Source organism: Nelumbo nucifera, chromosome 5, assembly GCF_055504915.1.
Source record: "Nelumbo nucifera cultivar China Antique chromosome 5, China Antique-T2T, whole genome shotgun sequence".
In the NCBI taxonomy this organism is placed as follows: Eukaryota; Viridiplantae; Streptophyta; class Magnoliopsida; order Proteales; family Nelumbonaceae; genus Nelumbo; species Nelumbo nucifera.
In genome coordinates, this window is record NC_142653.1 from 15663268 (window position 1) to 15687597 (window position 24330).

General features: G+C 43.1%; 1 protein-coding gene across 1 annotated transcript in view; it reads right to left on the reverse strand.

Annotated features, from left to right (window-relative positions):
- LOC104604158 (uncharacterized) overlaps positions 1-18919 on the reverse strand; it is a 20568-nt gene extending 1649 nt beyond the window's left edge. Inside the window, exons 1-7 of the mRNA XM_010268419.3 lie at positions 18620-18919; positions 18418-18534; positions 17532-17758; positions 17095-17306; positions 16864-16966; positions 15866-16236; positions 4693-5191 (exon numbers count right to left, since the gene is read on the reverse strand). Coding sequence (XP_010266721.1) covers positions 4693-5191; positions 15866-16236; positions 16864-16966; positions 17095-17306; positions 17532-17758; positions 18418-18534; positions 18620-18785 — 1695 coding nt within the window. The 5' untranslated portion in view covers positions 18786-18919. The remainder of the gene's footprint in view (positions 1-4692; positions 5192-15865; positions 16237-16863; positions 16967-17094; positions 17307-17531; positions 17759-18417; positions 18535-18619) is intronic.
- Between the last annotated feature and the right edge of the window lie 5411 nt (positions 18920-24330).

The following is a 24330-nucleotide window of genomic DNA, read 5'->3' on the forward strand; positions in this document are numbered from 1 at the left end:
TGCTTGTTTATTACCCAGAAAGGATTGATCACATAATTGACATGTATCATTGCAATGGCATAAAGGAAATTAAGTGGACAAAAGTTGGCTTTTTAATCATAATTTTTTCTTTGTACCAAGATGATCTTGTGTCTGTAAGACATCTATATGCTCTTCCCATTTATTTTCCGTCCAATGAATTTCTGGTTTGCCAATTTGACTTTCCAGCTTAGCTAGAGAGGTGGTTGTTGGAAGAAAATGAGCTTTAATGTAGTGTTAATGTGTTATTAAATTTATGATGATCTTTGTTTAACTAAGAGAGAGATAGAGGGGCTTTGTTGTAATTCTAGGTAAAATTTAGGACTTGGGTCATATAAGCCATTGTATAACTATGGATATTGAAATGAGAAGAGTGGATATATTGGTTGTGAGGTTGTAGAGAGGTAGGCTGATATATTTCTATCTCATAGTGCATATTTTCCCCTCTCTTCCTATGGATGTAGGCTATCGATCTGAACCGCATTAGATTTCTTTATTATTCTATATTTCCTTCAAGTTGTTTTTAGTTTCATTGTTTTCCCTGCCTTAAGATTGAATGGCATCAAAACCATGGATTGAAGAAGATTTGATTTCAAGAAATCTTGCATGATCAAGGTGCTGTTTTGGTGGAACAGTAGCTAGCAATCAATCTGGTTTTGTTCTGTTTTACATGTGAGAAGAAAAATTTCAGAGCTGGGTCTTGCTTAATCTGTTTCTATGTTCCTAGTTATTTGTCTTGATGGGAAAAGAGGGAGGTACTTTATGACATGCTAATGTTGTTTGTAATTGGGGTTGAATGATCTTTTCTCCCCATGATATTTTATTTATTTCTTTATATTTTAATTCAGCCATCTTTGATACCTTCCATTGCTTTTTACATATAAGGGGTTTTGCTTCTACTAATGAAATCAAGCATTGTCAATAGTTAGAAAATGGTAAAAGAAATTTTGAAATAAATGGGCCTCAAAGAGGAGTAGCACTAGCATAGTTGTCAAGGCATCTAGGCAATTCTAAGGCAATAAGAATTTTGCAAGAACCAACTTTTGGCTAGTTCCCTAGTTTTATATACCATTCAGCATGCATATTAATTGAAAAATAGCAATCCTTTTTATTAGTATCATTAAATTTCCTCTCAAAATGCAGTAAATCATCAATCTAAAAGATAATTTTTTTAAATAATATTAATTTCATTATTTTCAAAACAAATACCATTATAGTAAGCATTTAATAGAGCAATTTCATATCAATTAGAAACTAAAGAAGGCTATTAACTTTATATGATAAAACAAGGGGGGGGGGGAGTATAGAAAAAACAAAGTATAAATGATAAAGATACGGATTAGCTGAACATGATAGATTTTCAGCAGGCTGTGGAACCAACGGTAATGCTCCATGCCAGTGGTAAAATACATGGGGCCCATCGTGAGAAATTAAATGGTTGTGGGTCCCATTTATTTTATTACTGGCATGGAGGGTTATCATTGGTTCCACAGCGCACTGAATAGCTATTGTGGTTCAGCTAATCCTTTCTCAAATGGTATATGCAGTATATAATAGAATGTATTAACACATGTTAATAAGATGTAACAATATAAATGATATTATAATAAGGTGCCTGCCTTCTCATTTTTGTCGCTTGGCAGGTGCCTAGTCACCTGGACAGGCACCTAATTGCTATAAGTCAAGTCGTCTGGGTGAGGTGCCCAGCTAATGGTGCCTAGGCGATGCCTTGACAACAATGAGCACTAGAAACCTAACATTCTCGTCTTATTCAAGTACAACTCCGAACCATCAAACTCTCTATGTGGAATATGGAAAGCAATTCCCTAACAGCACAAAAAAGAAGAGGTGAAGAGATCTGATGTTGGGATATTTTCACTAGTAATGAAGTCATTCAAAGTTACCTAGGAGTAGGTTCAATATGTGATAAAATGAGAGAAAGTAAAGTTAGTTGGTCCGATCATGTGCATAGAAGACCACCTACAATACCTTACGAAAAAATTATCAGTTACAAGTTGAAGGGGTTGGAAAGGCTAGGGACAGACCAAAAAGGACGTGGGTTGAGGTAATAAGAAATGATTCAAGTGTTCATAATTTAACAATGGGTATGACATTCAACAGAATAGAATGGCATAACAGGGTTCAAGTATCCAACCCCATATAGATAAGGCTTTGATGATGATGATGATGATGATGATATTTTCACTAGTAAATAGCATCTTATTTTATGTTTCTTGATCAAATGGTAGATATTTGTTATCAAAGAGAATGATTAATCCTATTTTGTCAAGTAATTTAAGAATCCATAGTTGGGTGAAAGGTCCAAATGCAGTGATAGGATTGCTAAACTAAGAGTTATTGGAGAAAGTGGCATTAAAGTGGCATTATTAGTGCATGGAAGCTGTCAATGGCTTATTTTTTCCATATGAATATTTTTTTTGTCACCAAGTATGCAAGTTCTTATTCCAGAACCAAATCAATCCTTTTTATGCATAAGTTATATATTGAATTTTAGCATATGTGGAATTTCCCAAGGTTAAGGTGCTATCTAAAGCTAGTAAACCTTTGCATATCTCAAAATTTCATCAGATTGGAGAAAAGAAAAAACACTGTCATATGAAAAATTGTGCATTTATTTGTATGCATTATAGATGATTACTGATTTACATGTGGTGGTTCTTAACCAGCACAAAGTGAAAATTTTGTGTTTTTATTTGTGTTATAGATGATTCTTGATGTCCTTTCAGTGGTTCTTAATCTGCCAGTCATTCAACTAAAGGACATGGTACCAACTACAATCCAATTGCTTCATGCGAGTCTTGGCTATAGAAGATCCAATGAAACTTGGATCAACTAAACCTTACCCCAATTATTTGAGACTGGGCAAATGGACTTTACTCCACCATCCCACTTGTCTCGGTCATTTCCTTTACGAGAGCACATGTCCTCAAATATTTGTTGCTACTGTTAAATACCCTTCTTGTCTTCCCCTTCTACTTTAGCAGCTTTTAGCGTGCACGAAATCACTCCACTGGAGTGGTAATTGATGCTTCTTTAATACAAATTACTAAGCCACCTCAGTCAACTTCATCTTGTCATTATTGGGGTTACTCTTGGCTTTCCATGAATGCACTTTCTAGTTTGTCCATTACATCATTGCCACTCAATCTGTCTCAACATTCTCATCTTGGATAAACTTATTCTGTGGCTGTATATTTATTAGTTGTGCAACGTTTTATCCTACAAGACATGTCCTGTCTGATATGGAATTTTCTTCTTCTAGTTTTAGCATGCCTTGGCTACACTGTAAACCAGAATCACATCCCTAGTTCATCCTGCAACTCATATTTCTATTGAAACATTGTCTTCATTCCTTCCTCTCCTTATCTCCTGATAATAGATGTGAATAAATCAAAATTCTATTCCTTTTTTTTTACTAAAATTGCAATTTATGTGTTTCATTTTAATATATCCTGTTAATTCTAAACTACTCCATAGTTCCAACATTGCATTTGTGACTTCTCTAGTCTCATCAATTAGAATTACTGTGGTCATTAAAAAACATACACTGATCATCAAACAACAAACACTAAAATCTTCTTTTGTACTCGTTTGTAACTGGAAATTCTTGTTTCTCACTTGTGTAGTCTTACAATAGTTACTGCTGCATCATATGTTCATCAATGGGTGATCACAGACTGGGCCAGGCTTAGCACCTACGATAAGGGCTACAGCCCGGGCCTGAAATATAAGCCCAACTTTGGTCTGGGTTTGGTTCCCGGCCCAAGACTTTAAATGTAAAACATTAAATACATACAATATATGGCATGCAATGTATGTATAAAATTTATATATATTATAGATATAAATATTTTTGGGCCAGGCCAGGCTACAAATGATCACCCCTATTCATCATGCCAATCCATTTGTTTGAACCCCTTTCTTATCCAAAATACCTATTTTTAAAGGAACTTAATTCTGTGCTTTCTTTTAGTAAAAAAATGCTATAAGATACTGACAATTTTTTTTCCTCTACAAACAATCAAAAGAAAAAAAAAATACTCTACAAGTCTAAAAATTGCCTCGATAAAATGGTGATCAATGTCTTTGGCATAAAACCTTTTTTTTTGTTTTTTAATAACTTATGTTTATATCCCTATTGCATGCTCACTCTCTCTTTCTCAAAATGTCATTTGAGTACATTAATTGGGGCATCTCTTTATTCCAGCCTTACTTTGATATCATCTTAATAGTTTTCCCATGATCTTATTGAACGTTTGAAACAAACAGGATAAGCTGACTTCTCCCACATCTTTCTTAGAGGTTCTTTTTTTAGTTTTAAATATCCTAATTTTATGAGGATATTGGTTGGTCTTAAATGTCAATCAATTGCAGGTTCCACCTATTATTCAAGTTCACAGAATGATCATTCAGTAGAAAGTTATATAGAGCAAATTCATAAAGTATTGTATTATGTCATATATGTATACATTATTTTTAGATTCCTTTCCATGGAGTTAAGTTATTTCTGTTGGTGAAGCTGAAACATATGCTTAATCAGACATTTAGAAACATGCTTTGATTTGTCTTAGAGACATTTCTACATATAAAATTAAAATATTGAGAAATATGCGTCTACTATGTAGAAATAAAAAGATGAAGATAGAAATGTACCTGTCTTATCCTTCTAATTGCTACTCCTAAAACTCGTAAGCCATCATTGCCTAGTTCTTCCCCAATATTTAAGATTCTCTGATGCTCTTCTGGGGAGAGAGGCAATGTTTCACCTTTGTCGATAAGCTGAACTGAAGAACAGATCTTTATCACTTCTTCTAGTGCTCCTTTCGTTACCATAAACCTGTTAGGACCATGGTTATTTCTGTTATTTGCTTTTGTATCTGTTTCTATTATGACAGATGCTCTTCTGCGTATGAAATCGAAGGGGATCTCATCTATCTTTTTCCACTTGGATGGCTCAAACTTGTGTCCATTTGTGTAAGCATATGCTAAAATTGCATCATCCACTGGATTCTTCAGCTCAGTTTTAAAGTAAGAGTTAAGAAATGCAAAACACAGAACCTTCTCCTTGGGTAGGCACCAGCAGTCAAGATAGTGAACCATGATTGCACGATCCATAGTAAGGGTTCCTGTCTTATCAATGCATAGAATATCCCTGGAACATGGAAAGCAAGTAAAAACCACAAGTATATAAATGAATATCCAATAGTGTTGTTGCAGGAAATTAAGAAATGGGGGCATTTGTCATAGTGGTATGTATTATGTAATGCAGAGACAAGGAAGAAAAGAAAATTGAAGAAAGGTAAGAGAGTAGAAGAAAGGGAAAATGTAACACCAGCAACTGTTAACACCGGAGACTGGCTCGACGACAAACCCAGAAAGAATAAGAGGAGAATCAGAACTAGAAAAAACTGAGATGGCAAGGCGGTTCATAGCAGTCAGCTCAAAAACCTTTGAACTAGAAAGAAGAAGTGGCAATCAAGAAGACGAGGTTGTAGTGACAGAAAGTGGAAGGGGAGCTTGGTCAAGAATCCTTCTGCTACAGGAGGATCTCCAATGGACTAGGACATTCATCCAAGAAATCGTGGAAAAGCATGGACGACACATTACAGACCGCAAGAGAGTGTCCAAAGGAAGAGTCCTCTGTTTACAGCTCAAAGAAAACAGTTGGGGTAGATTTGTTCGTCAAAGTAGCTGGGAAAAATCAGAAAGGCCAAGAAGCATTTGTATTCCTGAAGAACCAGCCAATGGAGGTTGGAGGACTTTCTTATAGTTTTTAAACTACTTTTGCACCAATAGACCGACTCCTGGTACCACCTCCCGCTGAACCTCTTCCCCCCCGTCGTCCATCATGACGAACCCTTCGGAAACTGGAGATTTGCGTTTGTCTGCACTAAGCCTCATCCCTCCCTTAAGCTGGAAAGAAGTAGAAGTAGGCATGTTTGCAAACTTGCACTCTGATGCCTTGTTGGAGCTTTTCCCGTTTGAAGACAAAAAAGCAGTTGGTTTCGCCCCTTCAGAAGAGCTAGTTCGGGCTAGGGTGAAACATGACTCAGTTCCGGTTTATGACGATTGGGTAAATTTAGAAAGGTGGTGGCCGACGGTAAATGCAGCCCTAGATTCCCTGAGATTCAATGGTTGGGTAAGGATAAGAGGTCTCCCTTTCCACCTTTGGACGAAGGAGACTTTCTCTATAATAGGAGATTTATGCGGTGGCTTGGAGGATTTAGATCCTGAATCGTTGAACCACACCAACTTGAGCTTTGCCAAAATCGAAGTAAGAAAACGGGGCATCCATGCTATTCCCAGATCAATACCCCTCCTTGACAGAAATGTCTAGTTCTACCTCTCTTTGGAGACGAAGAAGACGAACGAGTCCCCCCTCCCTACAAATTGAGTCGACTCGCTCTAACGACAAACTACCATGTTGTCACGGGGGTAGTTCTACAACGGAAGAAACCCGTGCGGCGTCCTGGCCAAGGCAGGCCAGGACAAGCCTTGATGCGCTTAGAGGCTAGGAGTTGCCCGATGGGATGGCTCCACCAAAGTCAGTAGCACTGGATCATGACCTCAAGTCCAATGGCCGGGGCACTCTCCCGGCTCAGACCGGTCCATGGGAGGCGCCGCTTACGTGCTAAAGGGGGACAACCATAATGGAAGGCGACCATGCGCCGATGAGGTGACTTGGCACCGATGTGAAGGGTCTCCTGTATGCCGATGATGACAGGCACCTGTGTGCCATGATGATAGGCAACCGCTTGGGCCGGAACACACCCGTGCGCTAGGGGCAACGGGATAGCTCAATCAGCTTGGGCAAGGGGCTGGCGAGGTGAAGGGACATGCTTGAGCCAGGTCCGCATGCCAAGCCTCCCTTGAGTATCGGTAGCGCAGTGCCGGTCCAACACTGTCCCCATGAGCAAGTGTGCACCCATGAGGAACCCTGGTAGCCATGCTAGCCGTTAACCAGGGCCACCCCGCAAGGGGATGAAGGTCTAGGAGTGCCAAGGTTAGGCACCCAAGGAGGTCGACCACCCCTCCTTAAAGAGTACGTTAAGCTTTTGGTGGTCTGCCTGAAGATGACATCAGTTCTCCCAAAAATCTTACAGGCGAAAATGACGGGCATGTCCCTAACGTAAGCCTGCCAAGCGTAGGCAAGGCTAAGCCTGTTTTGAACCATAACAGGCTCCCCCACTCAATCCATTGTCGTCCTCGACAATGGGTCTTCCTCGTGAATGGGCGTCTGTGTTCCGCGCCATCCACTTCCTTGCTAGTTCCAGGGCTCGTCTGGCTAGCCCGGGTCTTGCCTATATTGGTGTCCATTTATGGGGACAGAACCATTTCACCATGCCGGCCTGCCTGGACTTCACCCCCAGTGTCGAGGTTACTCAAACCGCGCAATGGCTATGCCGTTGAATGTGAAAGAAGGGCCCTCGAAGAAATATGTATGGTGCTTCGCAGAGGTCCGCCCCATGTATCATCTTACCTCAAGGCTCAACCGTCTTCTTGGTAGCTTTTCAGTGATGCTACCGAACACGTTGATAGGTCTACTCCTGCTGTTGGCGATGGATGCTGGGTGTACCCTTTCACCATGCTGGCCTGCGGTCTTCACCTCGCCCTGTGCGGGTTACTCAAACCTAGTCATGGCTTATGCTCTCACGGCCCTCGAAACTACGCTTCACCTCGCTGGTTCAGGCTACATGTTCGCTCCGAGGGGGCCCCACTGCTGCTGCCTCGAGGAGATTTGACCGCTTCAAACGTGAGTGTGGCAACTTTTACCCATGAGTTGCCGAACATGCACTCGCCTTGTGATAAGCTTCTGCTGCTGCAAGTGTTCCACCTGAAAACTGAGCATGTCCACCTGATACTTTGCCGGTGTAGGGCCGCCATGCTCCAACGACTAGCGTAACCACATTCCTAACAAGGCCCACGCGTCTGCCCCCGCATGAGGACAACGACCAATGCGTCTGCACCCGCAAGGGAAGCTGTTTTAGGGTCATTGGAATGGGAACGCGAACATTGAACGGCCTCTTGCTAGGCTTGATGAACAATCTGCTCGAGTAGTGTACCCACATTCCTATCAAGGCTCACGCGTTTGCCACCTCATGAGGACAACGACCATCGCGTCTGCAACTGCAAGGGAAGCTGTTTTAATGTCATTGGAATGGGGACACGAACTATGAAATGGCCTCTTGCCAGGCCTGATCTGAATTCTGCTCGATCCTGGGTGGAAGTGCCTAGGGACCGCACCCCACAAAATGCTGCTTGTCGAAATGACCGCTTCAACTGGCTCTGGGCTAATCTGCTGAAAACCAACTGTTGTTGCAATTAGCCAACTCGCTCTGATACCAACTGTCACGGGGGTAGTTCTACAGCGGAAGAAACCCGTGCGGCGTCCTGGCCAAGGCAGGCCAGGACAAGCCTTTATGCGCTTAGAGGCTAGGTGTTGCCCGATGGGATGGCTCCACCAAAGTCAGTAGCACTGGATCATGACCTCAAGTCCAATGGCCGGGGCACTCTCCCGGCTCAGACCGGTCCATGGGAGGCGCCGCTTACGTGCTAAAGGGGGACAACCATAATGGAAGGCGACCATGCGCCGATGAGGTGACTTGGCACCGATGTGAAGGGTCTCCTGTATGCCGATGATGACAGGCACCTGTGTGCCATGATGATAGGCAATCGCTTGGGCCGGAACACACCCGTGCGCTAGGGGCAACGGGATAGCTCAATCAGCTTGGGCAAGGGGCTGGCGAGGTGAAGGGACATGCTTGAGCCAGGCCCGCATGCCAAGCCTCCCTTGAGTATCAGTAGCGCAATGCCGGTCCAACACTGTCCCCATGAACAAGTGTGCACCCATGAGGAACCCTGGTAGCTATGCTAGCCGTTAACCAGGGCCACCCCACAAGGGGATGAAGGTCTAGGAGTGCCAAGGTTAGGCACCCAAGGAGGTCGACCACCCCTCCTCAAAGAGTACGTTAAGCTTTTGGTGGTCTGCCTGAAGATGACATCAGTTCTCCCAAAAATCTTACAGGCGAAAATGACGGGCATGTCCCTAACGTAAGCCTGCCAAGCGTAGGCAAGGCTAAGCCTGTTTTGAACCATAACAATGTGGCAATCACTTCCTTGCTGATCAGACATGTGATAGATCGGCAAGAGCCATAAGAAGGAAGTTAAGTCGGTGGCAGGGCTCAGAGCAGAAACTTAGGTGGGAATTTTCCCCTTAAAGGCTAGAGAGGAGCAGGTGTTCAAAAAGAAGACAGATTTTGGAGAGTCTCAACATCCCTCTAGAAAGGCATCCAATGTTTCGAAGAACCCCCCACCCAAGACCCAGGCTCCAAAACCCAAACCCCAACAGGTTTAAAGTTTTGGGCCATCCCTTAGAGGTTCGTAACTCTCCTTTGCATATGGACCTTTTCCTCTTGAGCCCCCAGGAGACTCCCTCTTTCTCTGGGCAACCAATGCCTGAGACCCCCTAGCTCGGGTCACCAAAAAGGAAATGCTTTCAGAGCTCCAACCCCTTCAACCAGTTCTGATGGCTCGTCTGGCTATGAAGAAGACGATTTAGGGGACGATGACAGCCCGTATGCAATAGAAAGTGAAGCAAATCCTTAAGAAAAAGCTTTAGAAAGGGCCCAGAAGCTTTTTGCAGGGAAGGAAATCTGGGAAGTGTGGAGATTCTAGAACAAACCCAACTGATCAATCCAGAGTACGGGAAATTCTTAGACTCGGATAGCCTCGTTCATAGACAAGGAAGAGAATCACCAGCCTACCCTCCCAACTCTCGCCACGCCAGCCTTTTGTTCCCAGGACCTTTCCCACCCGGTTTGCTTCAGGTTCTCTTAATCCTCAAGTTTCTGACCTTTCTAAAATCTCTCATCGTTTTTCGTCCGTCTCTTGTCTTTCAGGTTCAAATGGAGAGCTGTCCCACCTAGAGCAAGTGGAAGATCATCAAACAACTGTGCCAAATAGCATTGGAAGAATGGTTTCAAAGGATCTAAAAACAACAAAAATAATTAGTTCACTAGGGATTGAAAGAAGGGGGAAAATTAGAGAAAAACAGGGGCCAAGAGAGAAAGATCATGCCAAAAACAAGGGAACACAGGAAAAAGAGGAAAAAAAAGACCTAAAAGGGAACTCGAAAGGCTGCAATGGGGTTTAATGGATTGGAACTCAGGGGAGAATAGACTGAATAAGGGAATTTCCACAAGAGAATCTCAATGAAAATCCTAAGCTAGAACATCAGGGGATTGGGAGGCCAACTTAAAAGGACTCTAGTGAAGGAAACTCTAAAAAGACAAAACCCAGATATAATTATTTTGTAGGAATCAAAGAAAGAGGTAGTAAACAGGAAACTTATAAAAGCTATTTGGGGGGTAAGGGGAAGGAAATGGGTATCTGTTCTTGCAGTAGGCTCTTCAGGAGGCATTATTATAGCTTGGAAGGAAGATGAGCTCTTAGGGTTGGAAATTGATAAAGGAGATTTCTCAGTCTCGGTCTTATTCATCAATACAAAAGAAGGGTTCAATTGGATTCTAACAGGGGTGTATGGTCCCAATTCCCCCTAAGAGAGAGAGAGAGATTCTGGGAGGAATTAGACTCTTCACATGAGGATGAAGGAATTCCTTGGTGTGTAGCAGGAGACTTCAATGTAATAAGGTTCAGCCAAGAACACTCCAATGGTAGAGCTCTAACAAGAAGCATGAGAAATTTTTCCAGCTTCATCTCCAGACATCCTATGTGACATTCCTCTCAAGAATGGTCAATATACCTGGTCAAATATGCAAGAAAACACATTAAGTTGCAGACTTGACAGGTTTCTTTTATCCCAGGACTGAGTGGAAAGATTTCCCAACCTAACCCAAGACCTATGCCATCGTTGCATTTCAGACCGCTGGCCCATTAAGCTGAACACTGACCTAATTACAAAAGGAAAGCCCCCTTTTAGACTAGAAAAATGGTGGACCGCTCACAAGGATTTTAAGAAGCTGGTAGCTGGTTGGTGGGAGGAGTGTGAAGTAGAGGGATGGGTCGGATTCAAGCTTTTACAAAAAATTAAAATTCCTGAAGAGGAAGTTGAAATCTTAGGGAAAAGAACAGTATAGAGCCTTAAAGATGAGAAAAGGAAGATGCTCACGGAATTGGATGAATTAGATGTAAAAGAGAAAAATGGCACTTTAGATGATTTAGGCAGAAGAAGAACTGAGCTGAAGAAATCTTGGGAAGAGGTAGTCAAAAAAGAGGAAATTTATTGGAGGCAGAGATCAAGAGTGAGATGGCTGAAAGAAGGAGACAACAATTCCAGGTTTTTCCACGTTTATGCATCGGGAAGACGTAGGAAAAACTTTATTTCCAAAATAAGAGTGAAGTGGAAAATCCTGAAGAAATCACAGAAGCCTTCCTCTCCTTCTTTAAGAGCCTATACTCTAAGGAAAGCCAGTGCAGATTCAGATTGAGCAGATGGGAAGGATCGACCCTGTCATTAGATAAAAAAGCCTGCATGGAAGAAAGCTTTGAAGTGATAGAAATCAAAGAGGCAATCTTCAGCATGGATGGAGATAGGGCACCTGGCCCAGATGGATTCCCATTATTCTTCTTTCAAACATGTTGGGAAATTGTTAAAGAAGACCTGCTAAAGTTTTTTAGGGAGTTTTACTCCTCTGCCATTGTAAACAAAGGCTTAAGCTCAACCTTTCTGTGTTTATTTCCAAAGAAAGGGGGAATTTTCGAAGTTAAGGACTTTAGACCAATAAGTTTGGTAGGGTGTGTTTACAAAATTTTGGCAAAAGTTCTGGCAAGAAGACTTGAAGTTCTAGGAGATCCGATTTCTCCAAATCAGTTTGCCTTTGTCAAAGACAAATTGTGGATAGTATTTTAATTGCAAATGAATGTGTAGAAGATAGAAAGGCTCTTGGGAAGCCGGGGATACTAGTCAAATTAGACCTTGAAAAGGCCTACGACAAAGTTGACTAGGATTGTATCTTGGATTGCTTGAGATTGAGAGGTTTCGGCAGTCTCCTCTTGTGTCCCAAATATTCCTGCCGATAACAACTTGAACCTGAACCTTAGAAGATCCCTAAGGGACATAGAGATTTCAGACCTCTTGGACCTCTTTCATACCATTAAAGAAGTATACACTTCCCCTCATTCCATTGACACCCGAGTGTGGACCCTCCACCCAAATGGTGATTTCTCTTCCAAATCTATGTTCAAGGTTCTAATTGCAGGTGAACAGAGTTCCACTTTCCCATTCAAGAAGATCTGGAGCAGTCGTATTCCATTAAGAGTCTGCTTCTTTGTTTGGGAAGCGTGCCTACAGAGAATAAATACTTGTGACCTTCAGAAAAAAATTTGGGAAGATCCTTTATTTCTCCTCATGCCTGTGCGTTATGCCTAAGAGAAGGTGAATCAGCTGATCATCTACTTATTCATTGCAATTTCTCTCAAAAGATCTGGAGCCATTTCTTAAACCTGACTGGATACAGTTGGGTCTTTCCAAAGCATATTCAGGAGTTTCTCCATCAGTGGCATGGTTCAGGCCTGAGCAGAAGAGGTAAAGTATACTGGCAAATGGTGTTTACATGCAATACTGTGGGGAATTTGGGAGGAAAGAAACAGGTGCGTATTTGACAACAAAATCAGATCTCTTGAAGAACTAATCTCAGATATCTCCTTTCAATGTAATTTCTGGATTGCTAATTTCAAGCTGTAGGGGCTTGAGACAAGGTGATCCATTGTCCCCTTTCCTTTTCACATTGGTTGTTGATGTTTTTAGTAGACTTTTTCAATAGCAAACAGGGTTGGATTGATAAGAGGATGGAGATTAGGAAGAAATCAAGTTTCGGTTACCCACCTTCAGTTTGCAGATGATGTCATAATTTTTTGTGAGGGATGTGATTTGTTGAGGGCAAGGAATTTGAGAAATCTAATAACCCTCTTTGAGAATGTCTCAAACCTGAAAATAAATCTTGAGAAGAGCTGTGTGGTGGAGATAAATGTGGAGGGAAGCGAGTTGGAGTCTATTGCTGCCTGCTTAAAATGCCCTATTTCTGCTTGGCCCTTGACCTATCTAGGACTTCCCTTAGGTGCAAATCCAAAGGAAAGTAGGTTTTGGATCCCGGTGGTAGAGAAGTTTGAAAAAAGGCTAGTGACCTGGAAAAAAGAACTATATCTCTCTGGGGAGGTAGAATAACTTTGATTAGGGCCACACTCGCAAACTTAACCACCTACTTTTTGTCTATTTTTAGGATACCTATTAGGGAAGCCAAGAAGATAGAAAAGTTGATGAGGGATTTTTTTGTGGGAACTAGGTGCAGAGAAAAAGGATCATTTGATTAGATGGGAGGTGGTGAGTCGAAGCAAGGAATAAGGGGCCTTAGGGTTAGGGAACCTAGTAAATAAGAATGAAGCTCTTTTGGGCAAGTGGTTATGGAGGTGGCCTCTGGAAAGAGAGAGATTGTGGCATGAGGTGGTGGCTAGTATCCATGGTTGTTCTGAATCTAGTTGGGATGTCAAGGTATCACAATGGGCCACACTCACTACACCATGGAAGGCAATTTTTGGCATCCTCCCAAATTTTCTCAAGTTCGTAAGGTATGATGTCTGCAATGGTAATTCTGTGCTTTTTTGGGAAGATGTTTGGGTGGGCAACCAACCATTAAAAGACCTCTATCCCTCCCTGTTTTTCTATTTCCCTCTATAAAAGGGAACCTGTTTCGAGGTTTCTTTCTCCCCCCATTCTCCAATTGTCTCTTAATTGGGATTTTGGGTTCCGTAGAGGGTTGAGGGATGAGGAATCAGTTTTTTCCTCTGAGCTCTTACATTTACTTGATTTTGTTTGTTTGGACCCTCCTAAACCAGATAGAAGAATTTGGTCTTTGACCTCGAGTGGCTCTTTCTCTTGTTCTTCTTTAAGTTCCTTTTCTCTACTCCTTCCCCTTTGTTGTTCCCAGTTAAAGAAGTCTGGTCAAGGCTAGTTCCACCTAAAATTGTTGGTTTTTGTTGGGAAGTGTATTACGGTAAAATTAATACTGTGGACAATGCACAAAAAAAGAGACCTTATTCATGCTTGTTCCCCAATTGGTGCATTTTATGTAAAGTGCAGAATGAGGACTGTTATCACCTACTGATTTCTTGCTCTTTTATAGTAAATATTTGGAATTGGGTTTTTATGTTGTTTGGGTACAGGTGGAACCTGCCTCCTGAAGTAAATCTGCTTTTTGATCCGTCTTTTTTTGGTTGGCCAACAAAGAGAGGGAAAGTAATGTGGAAATGTATTAGGGCAGCCCTCTTATGGACCATTTGGGAGGAAAGAAATATCAGAGTTTTCCAGGAGAAGGAGAGAAGCATTGCTGAAATAAAGGATTGTATACTAACAAGGGCAATCCTTTGGCTAAAAACTACTGATCTCTTTGTGGATTACCCTAGTGATGACCTTCGAAGGAGTTGGGCAGCAGTGGCCTCCACATCATCCAAGAAAAATAGAACACAATCAAGTTGGTTACCCCCTCCAAAAGGAGTTGTAAAGTTGAACTTTGATGGGAGTAGTCAAGGCAATCCAGGACCTTCAGGTATAGGAGGGATCTTGAGGAATAAGGATGGCAACATTCTGTCCTTGTTCTCAGGTCTAGTGGGTTATGGAGACTCTACAAGGGCTGATATATTAGCTGTGGTACAAGGACTACAGATTTCTAACCAACTTGGAGTGACTAATTTGATAGTTGAAGGAGACTCTAAGGTGATAGTGGGATGGATGTCGAACCTAGAAACTGTTGTTTGGGGATATAGGGACATCATCAAAAAAGTCAAATGGCTTACGAGAACCATGTCAGTTAGCTTTCAGTGGGTTAGTAGATCGGCAAATGCTTCGGCAGATTCTTTAGCTAAACAAGGGGCTTCAAGGGATTCTCTGTTTTTGGCTAATTTGTAACTGCAATCTGAAAAGAGTTGGGTTTGGAACCACCTTTAAGGGGAGGTAACACCTAGTGCCTCCTCTTAGGGTGCTTCATGCTTGTACTATTTCTATCTCTATTTAATAAAATACCATTCATTCATCAAAAAAAAATTCCAAACTGTTCCAAGGATTCTCTCTCAATGACCTTAACAGAAATATCCAAATGATCTTGTTTCTTCCAATCTACCCTCAACCAATCCAGTGACTACAGATACATCATAATGAAGGAGAGATGACTTTAAACTTTGATGGAAGTGCTGCAGGCAATCCTGGTGTAGCTGGGATAAGGGGGTATTTTGAGGGATGATCTGGGTAATATCTATTGGGTTTTCAGTGGCCCAATCGGTTATGCGGACTCAACAAAGGCTGAAGTTATGGCTGCTCTCACTGGAACCAGAATAATAAAAAGATTAGGCATTCAGAACTTATCCATTGTAGGAGACTCTGCTAATACTATCAAATGGCTGAAGGACAAGGAGGGGGGCCCTTGGAGGTTGAGTCATTATCTGGCTGATGCAAGAGACTCATTGGAAACGCAAGCTTGCTGTGGATACCGAGGGAGTTGAATCATATTGCAGATGGTTTAGCTAAAATAGGAGCAAGATTAGAAAATCTGTACAGCAATAGGCTTCCCCCCTTGCAATTTTTCTCTTTAGCTGTTTGGGTTTTCTTTCTTCTGTGCAGTACATCTGCTCATGTACTTCATGCTGTTTTAATGAAGTCTGGTTAACCTTTTTTCAAAATAAAAAATAAATAAATAAGAAATGCCTCATTACTTCAATGCAACTACTGCTTGTAATAATGAAACATGCCTAACTCAACTGATTAGAAATCATACAAATAGAGAGATGTGTCTTTGGTAATTCTGAGTATTTTTCTTACATTGTTCCCATATTCTGAATTGCAGCTAAGCTTTTGACAATGCATCTATCTCTGGCCATGGCAAGTGCTCCTTTTGCAAGACTTGTATTTACAACAAGAGGAAGCATCTGTGGAGTTAGTGCACATGCAACGGAGATCCCAAATATGATACTCTCACTTAAGTCATGAGATGCGAAGTATTCTGAGAGGATTATAATAGTGACTATGACTAGCATAATGCAGATAAGCACATATGATACACGCCGAACACCTTTCTCAAAGACATTTTCTGGTTTTCCTTTCCCAATGGTTGAAAATATGGTACTCATGTAAGTTTTGGATCCAGTGGAAACAACTAGACCAGTCCCACAACCAGATACAACACTTGTACCCTGCAATATGGAATCAGAACTCAGATAGTTGAAGCAATATATGAAACATAAAATACTCAATCAAGTAATAATAGTGACTATTGTCTATAAATGACTTATGGTAATCATAATCCTTCGAAGTCCAAATTGGAACGGTCTATTTCCATAGTCTGTTTGGTTCAGACAGGAACCAGAATGGGAATTAGAATAAACTAGAATAGGATTTCATTCCCAAGGGAGGGAGAGAGAATGACCATTCTCTAAAATGGGGGAATGCCATTTCACCAGGAATGGGAACGGGATCCGGTTCCAGACCCCTATTCCTGCAAATCAAACAGGACCTAAGAGAGATGACATCTCGCAAACTACCTTTGGCTCAGTTTGGAAGGAGTACAAATACAAATATGTACAGTAGGAATACATACAAAATGTAAGGTTTTACACTAAATATTTGTATTTGTACTCTTTCCAAACTGAGCCTTAAGAGAAGGAGCTTAGTTATTATTTATTAAGAGGTTTCAGAAAATAATTGGTTTTGGTAACCGTATGGATCCAAAGTTGGAGGTTTGGTGGAATTTCCATCACCTACTTTCCATGTTAAGGCTATTGTAAGGAATTTTTAAAGAAAATGTACTAAAGTATACTTGCCATGAAGCAAATATTTCTCAACTCTAGCAGTGGAGTAGTCGGATATTCTTTGATGTCTGCTACTTTCTCCATCGTCCCTGACTCCCCTGTTAATGAAGACTGACTGTTCAAGAAGCAGGATGGTGGTCATGCGTTCTATGATTGGCTGTGGAGAAAAGGGGAAAGAATAGCGTGAAAGAACTCAGTAATCCTCATTTGTAAATTCAACAAGTGTTCCAGAAGCCAGCATACCTTACAACCAAATCTTTCGACGTTAGTAGCCTCACATCACCAGGGAAGAGATCCCCTGGTCCAAAATTGATGATGTCACCAGGAACTACATCTTTTTTATCAATTTGTACAATCAATTCGGTCTGAACAATTCTGCCGGCACATCTCTGAACTTTAACAGGGCATCTCAAGTACTCCGAAAGCTTCATGGCTGCTTTTGAACTGCTGAACTCCTGAAACGTAGGAGAAAAAACCAGAAACAATAGAATACACGCTAGGAAAAGAGGGAAGCGTAGCATGAATCTGTCTGGAAGACCATAACAAGCAAGGAATTGAATAATCACATGCATCAGGCTGATTTATTCCCAGATTAGATATTTATGGTCTGGTTGATAGGATTGTAGGTCTGAATGTAAGTTGGAAATTGAAATTCTCTAATAGGAAATTTTAACAATTACCTGGAAAAATCGAAGTGCTACGCTGATGAAAACCAACATGAGCATGATACATCCATTGGGATAATCGCTTGACACGTATGAGAGAAATGATAAGACAATCAAAATGATATTAAAAGGATGAAAGAAGGCATTCCACAGGAGCTGCCACCATCTTGGAAAGGTATAATCGACAGGTACATTTGGACCATTTTCCCTTAGTCTTCTCTCAGCTTCCTTGAAGCTCAAGCCTGCACAAGGAGTAAATCGGAGTAACAGAAAATTGCAGTAAGGAAAAAAAAACACCGACAGATTTGCGACTTTTTGTAAATTAAGCATGTATCACACGGCAGATTGTCTTCCAAAGGAAACAGTGATGCAATAGATAGCAATGGGTGCATCATCCTAGATTTAGCTTCAATGGTGCAAAACTCAAGGCCAAGCAATTTTGAGTTTGAATTATAACTACAGAGGTAATATGTTCCATAAAAAAGGCAATGTGCAAACTGAACCCAGTTATGGGGAGAAGGGAAGTGATAGCTTAGACTGAGATTTAACACTATAAGGCCGATATACTTAATTCATGGTTACTTTCTTTTCCAAGTTTTTCCAACTCTGCTGTCAAGTGTTAACCTTTCTTGATGAAACTGTGAACATGCTAATCGACTTACTTTTCAAAATTGACAAGTGACCAGCAGGTTTACTGAAAATGGGCATGAGGAAGAAGCCTGAGTGAATATCGGTTGGGTTTAATTTGAGGGAATGTATGTTCCTAGTTTCTATTTTCTAATATCAGTTTGGAGACAAGTAAAAGCTTACAAGAAATAAAATTCCTCTGTGAATGCATCCCCTTCACCAATCCACCAAAACCCAGAATATCAAAAAGTTAGATCCAAGACGATAGACCCACCTCTTTCAGTCGATTTAACATATTCGAAGACCAAGTCCTTATCGGACTGAGCCAAGGCATATAACCAATTGTACACTTTGTCCTCCTCTTCCGTCCGCTTCCCACCATCAGGTTTCTCTGCACATCTTAAGCATCTTCAGAGTTGAGAGAAAAGAAGGGATGAAGATAGAAATAGAAGAAAGAAGAATTAAGCATTACATACTCCCTGACAAAAGGCTGCGCAAGGAAGCAAAAACTGAAGACATGGAACGGTGTTTTGGGGTGCCGGAATCATGTTTCTGGATGAGGTTTTCACGAACAGGATTTAGAGATGCGGGATAAAGGTGGTTATTCAAACCAAAGAAGGCGGGCAATTTGTTTGATCCCATTTAATATTGCAGAAGGATAAGCAGCGGGGAGTGGAAAGGCTTGGGGGATTATTGAGAAATCGAGTTAATGAGGGCATTACTAGAGTTGCATTTCTGAAGAGAATGTTATGGAGTCTATGGAGTATGGACCATGGAAAGAGAGAGACATATAGATGTTAGAGCGCTACGGGTTTCTGGTCGTTTTTCCTCTTTCTTCCCAACTACCAGCCTTAGAGGTCAGGTGACGGTTAGGTGCAATTGTTGGAAATGCAAAATAGTTATTTGAATATAGGGTGCAACCTGCTACCGGGGCTGGGCTCAGCTCAAGTCAATGTACTTATGATATTAGGCAGTTTGTGCACAACGCTTGTGAGTTGTTATTATTATTATTATTATTATTATTATTATTATTATTATTATTATTATTATTATTATTATTATTATTATTATTATTATTATTATTATTATTATTATAATATCCTTACTGTTCGTAGTGAGTTTTGGGGTCAATTTCTTGAATAGTACTGATGAGGGCGGATTTGGCCCTCTACTGAAATTGTGACACCTGGCACCTCATGCAAACTAAAGTGTAGCTTCTTGACGACTGGGCAGCTCGGCATAGGCAGCTCGGTATAGCTAGGGTAGCTCGGCATAGGTAGCTGGCCACTCCGCAGTCAGCCTAGCATCTTACGAAGAGCTTGCCGCTTAGGGGCAGCTCAGCACTTACAGGTAGCTCGGCATAGGCAGCTCGCCACAGGCAATTGGCCACTCCGCAGGTAGCTTGGTGTCTTACGAAGTGCTCGGCACTTACAGGCAGCTCGGCACTTAGGGGCAGCTCGGCGTATCGCAGGAAGATCTCCTGCCTAACAACTATACTTGATAGATCCGGAGACCTGCGCCCACGTCTCCCGCTAGGCGGCGCCGTGCCTGCCAATCCTGAGAGCTGTCCCTTGACTGGCAGATCCATACTCTGTAGTAGCTGCCTGCACCCGCCACCTCAGCTCTGACAATAACGGTTGCAATAGAGAGACAGATGCGGTTACGCCTGATTTAATAGGACACCACTATATAAGGACTCCGACCCCCAAAGACAAGGGGGAGAGAATGAAAAAATGGAGGTAATCCCTGCTCTCTAGCTCTCTCATAGCTCTCATTTCATCTTCAAGCTCTCAACAATCAGAGTGCTAACTTAGGCATCGGAGAGTCCCCGCCGGGTAAATACCCCCGGGCCCCCTGGTTCAGTTCTCGCAGGTCCCTCAGCCCCCACCGCCTACAAAGGAGAGGAGATCACCTCATGCAGAGGGCAGTTGGGTTGCGCTACACCAGGGAGCTCCACCATCCTCTTAGTTACAGGCCGCCTAGGAGTAGGTCAAATGACGAGTCCACCAAGGTAGCTCTCCACCAGGGAGCTCGTCATCAAGTAGCTCTCCACCAGGGAGCTTGTCACAAGGTAGCTCACCACCAGGGAGCTCGTCACCAGGTAGCTCTCCACCAGGGAGTTCGCCACCAAGTAGCTCATCACCAGGCAGTTCCCCACCAGGGAGCTCCATCATCCTCTGAGTCACAGGCCACCTGGGAGCAGGTCAAATGACGAGGTACTTAGCCAAAAAATTGGTACATCACAAAAAAATTGGTACGTGACCAGAAACGGTTACATCAATTGGCGCCGTCTGTGGTAACACACTACAAAAAGCTAAGTTCTCATCCTACAAAAGCTAAGTTCTCATCTTACAAAAGCTAAGTCCTCACTTTTTAGAAATTGAAGCTCTCGCTCTATAGTTTACATTTTTTATGAACTCAAAACCATGCATGGAGCTAACAGACTAAGTAACTTTACCTTCAATTCGGATAAATCCTCATCAGTCCTCTTCGCAAGGTCCCCCTACAAAGATGAGCTCTTCGTGGCTTCCGCGGGAGTTGGCGGCCAACAGACTACATAGGCGCCCTTACCAGTCGAGCCTTCCAAGGCTCCCGTGTGAGCTGGCGACCTAAAGTTAGTAGTGCTGCCCCCGAAGGTCGAGCTCCTAGTAGCTTCTTGTAGGAGTGGGTGACCGGCATTACGAAGCTGATGCAGCGCAATCATAGCTCTAAGGCATCCACCTGGTCAGCTCGGCACCTTACAAGTAGCTCGACACCTGGTCAGCTCGGCACCTCACTGGTAGCTCGGCACCTCGCAGGCAGCTCAGCACCTGGTCAGCTCGGCACCTCACAACTAAAGCCTACGGGCCACATTACTGCTTAAGACCCAATCGCCTCTTCGGCATGGGCAAAGTCAAAAAAGAGTGGACTACGAGTCACTCCCAAAAACCTACGGGCCACATTACTACTTAAGACCCAGTCGCCTCTTCGGCACGGGCAAAGTCAAAGAAGAGTGGACTACGAGTCGCTCCCAAAGCATACGGGCCACATTACTGCTTAAGACCCAGTCGCCTCTTCGGCATGGGCAAAGTCAAGAAGAGTGGACTACGAGTCGCTTCCAAAGCCTACGGGCCACACTATTGCTAAATACCCATTCGCTTCCTCAGCATGAGCAAAATCAGCAAAAGTGAACTATAAGTTGCCCCCAGAGCCTAAGGGCTACACTACTAAACTGGCGGAGACCTCATCGCCTTACAGGCAGCTCGCCACATACAGGCAGCTCCCAAAGCCTAAGGAATTGGATCAACACTTACTAGCTCGTCGACTTACGGGCCAAAATAAGAAATCTACTCCCTTCGCTGAGTTACTCTCAGCTCGGGAGTGGGGGGCAAATGATGAGGGTGGATTTGGCCCTCTAGTGAAATTGTGACACCTGGCACCTCATGCAAACCAAAGTGCAGCCTCTTAACGACTAGGCAGCTTGGCATAGGCAGCTCGGTATAGCTAGGGCAGCTCGGCATAGGCAATTGGCCACTCCACAGTCAGCCTGGCGTCTTACGAAGAGCTCGCCACTTAGGGGCAGCTCGACACTTACAGGTAGCTCGGCATAGGCAGCTCGCCACAGGCAATTGGCCACTCCGCAGGCAGCCTGGCGTCTTACGAAGAGCTCGCCACTTAGGGGCAGCTCGGCACTTACAGGCAGCTCGGCACTTAGGGGCAGCTCGGCACTTACAGGCAGCTCGGCACTTAGGGGCAGCTCAGCGTATCGCAGGAAGATCTCCTGCCTAACAACTGTACCTGACAGATCCGGAGACCTGCGCCCACGTCTCCCGCTAGGTGGCGCCGTGCCTGCCAATCTTGAGAGCTGTCCCTTGACTGGCAGATCCGTACTCTGTAGTAGCCGCCTGCACCTGCTACCTCAGCTCTGACAGTAACGGCTGCGACAGAGAGATAGAGGCAGTTACGCCTGACTTGATAGAAGCTGTTACACCTGATTTGACAGGACACCACTATATAAGGACTCCGACCCCCAAAGACAAAGGGGAGAGAATGAAAAAATGGAGGTAATCCCTGCTCTCTAGCTCTCTCATAGCTCTCATTTCATCTTCAAGCTCTCAACAATCAGAGTGCTAACTTAGGCATCGGAGAGTCTCCGCCGGGTAAATACCCCTGGGCCCCCTGGTTCAGTTCTCACAGATCCCGCAGCCCCCACCGCCTACAAAGGAGAGGAGATCACCTCATGCAGAGGGCAGTTGGGTTGCGCTACACCAGGGAGCTCCACCATCCTCTTAGTTACAGGCCGCCTAGGAGCAGGTCAAATGACGAGTCCACCAAGGTAGCTCTCCACCAGGGAGCTCGTCATCAAGTAGCTCTCCACCAGGGAGCTCGTCACAAGGTAGCTCACCACTAGGGAGCTCGTCACCAGGTAGCTCTCCACTAGGGAGTTCGCCACCAAGTAGCTCATCACCAGGCAGTTCCCCACCAGGGAGCTCCATCATCCTCTGAGTCACAGGCCACCTGGGAGCAGGTCAAATGATGAGGTACTTAGCCAAAAAATTGGTACATCACAAAAAAATTGGCACGTGACCAGAAACGGTTACATCAAGTACCAAGTGTAAATTGACCCTACAATGCTTAAATTATCCTTACAATTCACGAAATTGAAATGTACCTTTATTGTTTACATATTGTCTTAAGCTACTCTTAACTTTTTTTAATAATTGTCAAAATCATCTTTTACTGTTAATTTTCTGTTATACTCCATTCACATATGACATTACGTGAGTATTAATTATTTTAAAATTCATAAAATATTCTTATTGTTCATTGTTGCTGTTGGAAGTTGCAGTAGTGGTGGTAGTGATTTTGGTTTTATTGTCGCAGGCGACCACAGCCGCTATAACTTTCGAACGGCAAAAGTTTGGTGGGAAGCTGAGCCTCCCAAGGAAAATGAAGCTTCTATTCTGTTCCGAGTCTGACGACAAATTCAACACCAGAATTCGTGAATGCATGAAGCACCCGAGGATATGCATCGTAAAACTTTGCTTTATTGACGTCAATAAATCAGAGGAGTGGAAGAACATTTGTGATTTGAATATATACATTTTTTCCTTATTTAACGAGAATATGAAGTCAGGGCCGACATCAGAGAGAAACTATGGACGAAACAGGGGAGAGAGAACGGAGGTTCTTTGCTCTCAGCCTTTCGTTCATCATCGAGGCTAAACAGAGACCAAGAGACCAGAGAGTGTACCGATCTGTTCTTTCTAGTATCTTATCGATTAGAACTTGCAGAATCTTCATGGGTTTGAAACATGGTCATGGACTGCACTCCAGCAAATGGTTTTTGATGAGGGCGGATTTGGCCCTCCAATGACATTATGATATCTGGCACCTCGTGACAAATAGACAGTTCGCCACTTACAAGCAGCTCGGCATTATACTAGGCAGCTCGCCACCAAGCAGCTCGCCACTAGGCAGCTGCCACCAAGCAGCCTGGCACCTTACGGGCAGCTCGCTTCCCAGTCAGCTCGACCATCGCATGACAACCCCAAGGAGCTCATCACCGTACTCCACATTTTACGGGATTGTGACTTGTAACGGCTATATTAGCTCACCCACTCCCCGATTCAGGCGGGAATGGGCAACCTTACCGGTTGGTGGCATTATCCCCACCTAACACGAAAACAGATCCCATCACAGCGGAATCCAGGAACTGCTCCACTAAACCCACGAGGACTCCAGTATATAAAGGCCTCACCCCCTAGGGGCGAATGGATGAAAATGAAGGGTGATCTCTACTCTCTAGCTCTCTCATTCTCTAATATCATTTTTAGCTCACTATTAAGTGTTGACTTAGCCATCGGAGTATTCCCATCGGGTAAGCCACCCCGGGTTCTCTGATTTAGTTCTTGCAAGCAACCAGTTCCCGCCATCTACAAAGATGAGTCAATCATCTCCTGTAGGGAGGATGGGTTCCTCAGTTCCCACCATCTACAAAGATGAGCAGATCATCTCCTGTAGGGAGCAACCGGGTTGCACTACACTAGGGAGCTCCACTTCATCCTCAGAGTCATCGGCCACCTGGGAGCAAACGAGATGAAGAGGTACTTAGCCAAAAAAATGATACATGACCAGAAACCATTACATCATTTGGCGCCATCTGTAGGAAACGCTACAAAAAGCTAAGTTCTCATCCTACAAAAAG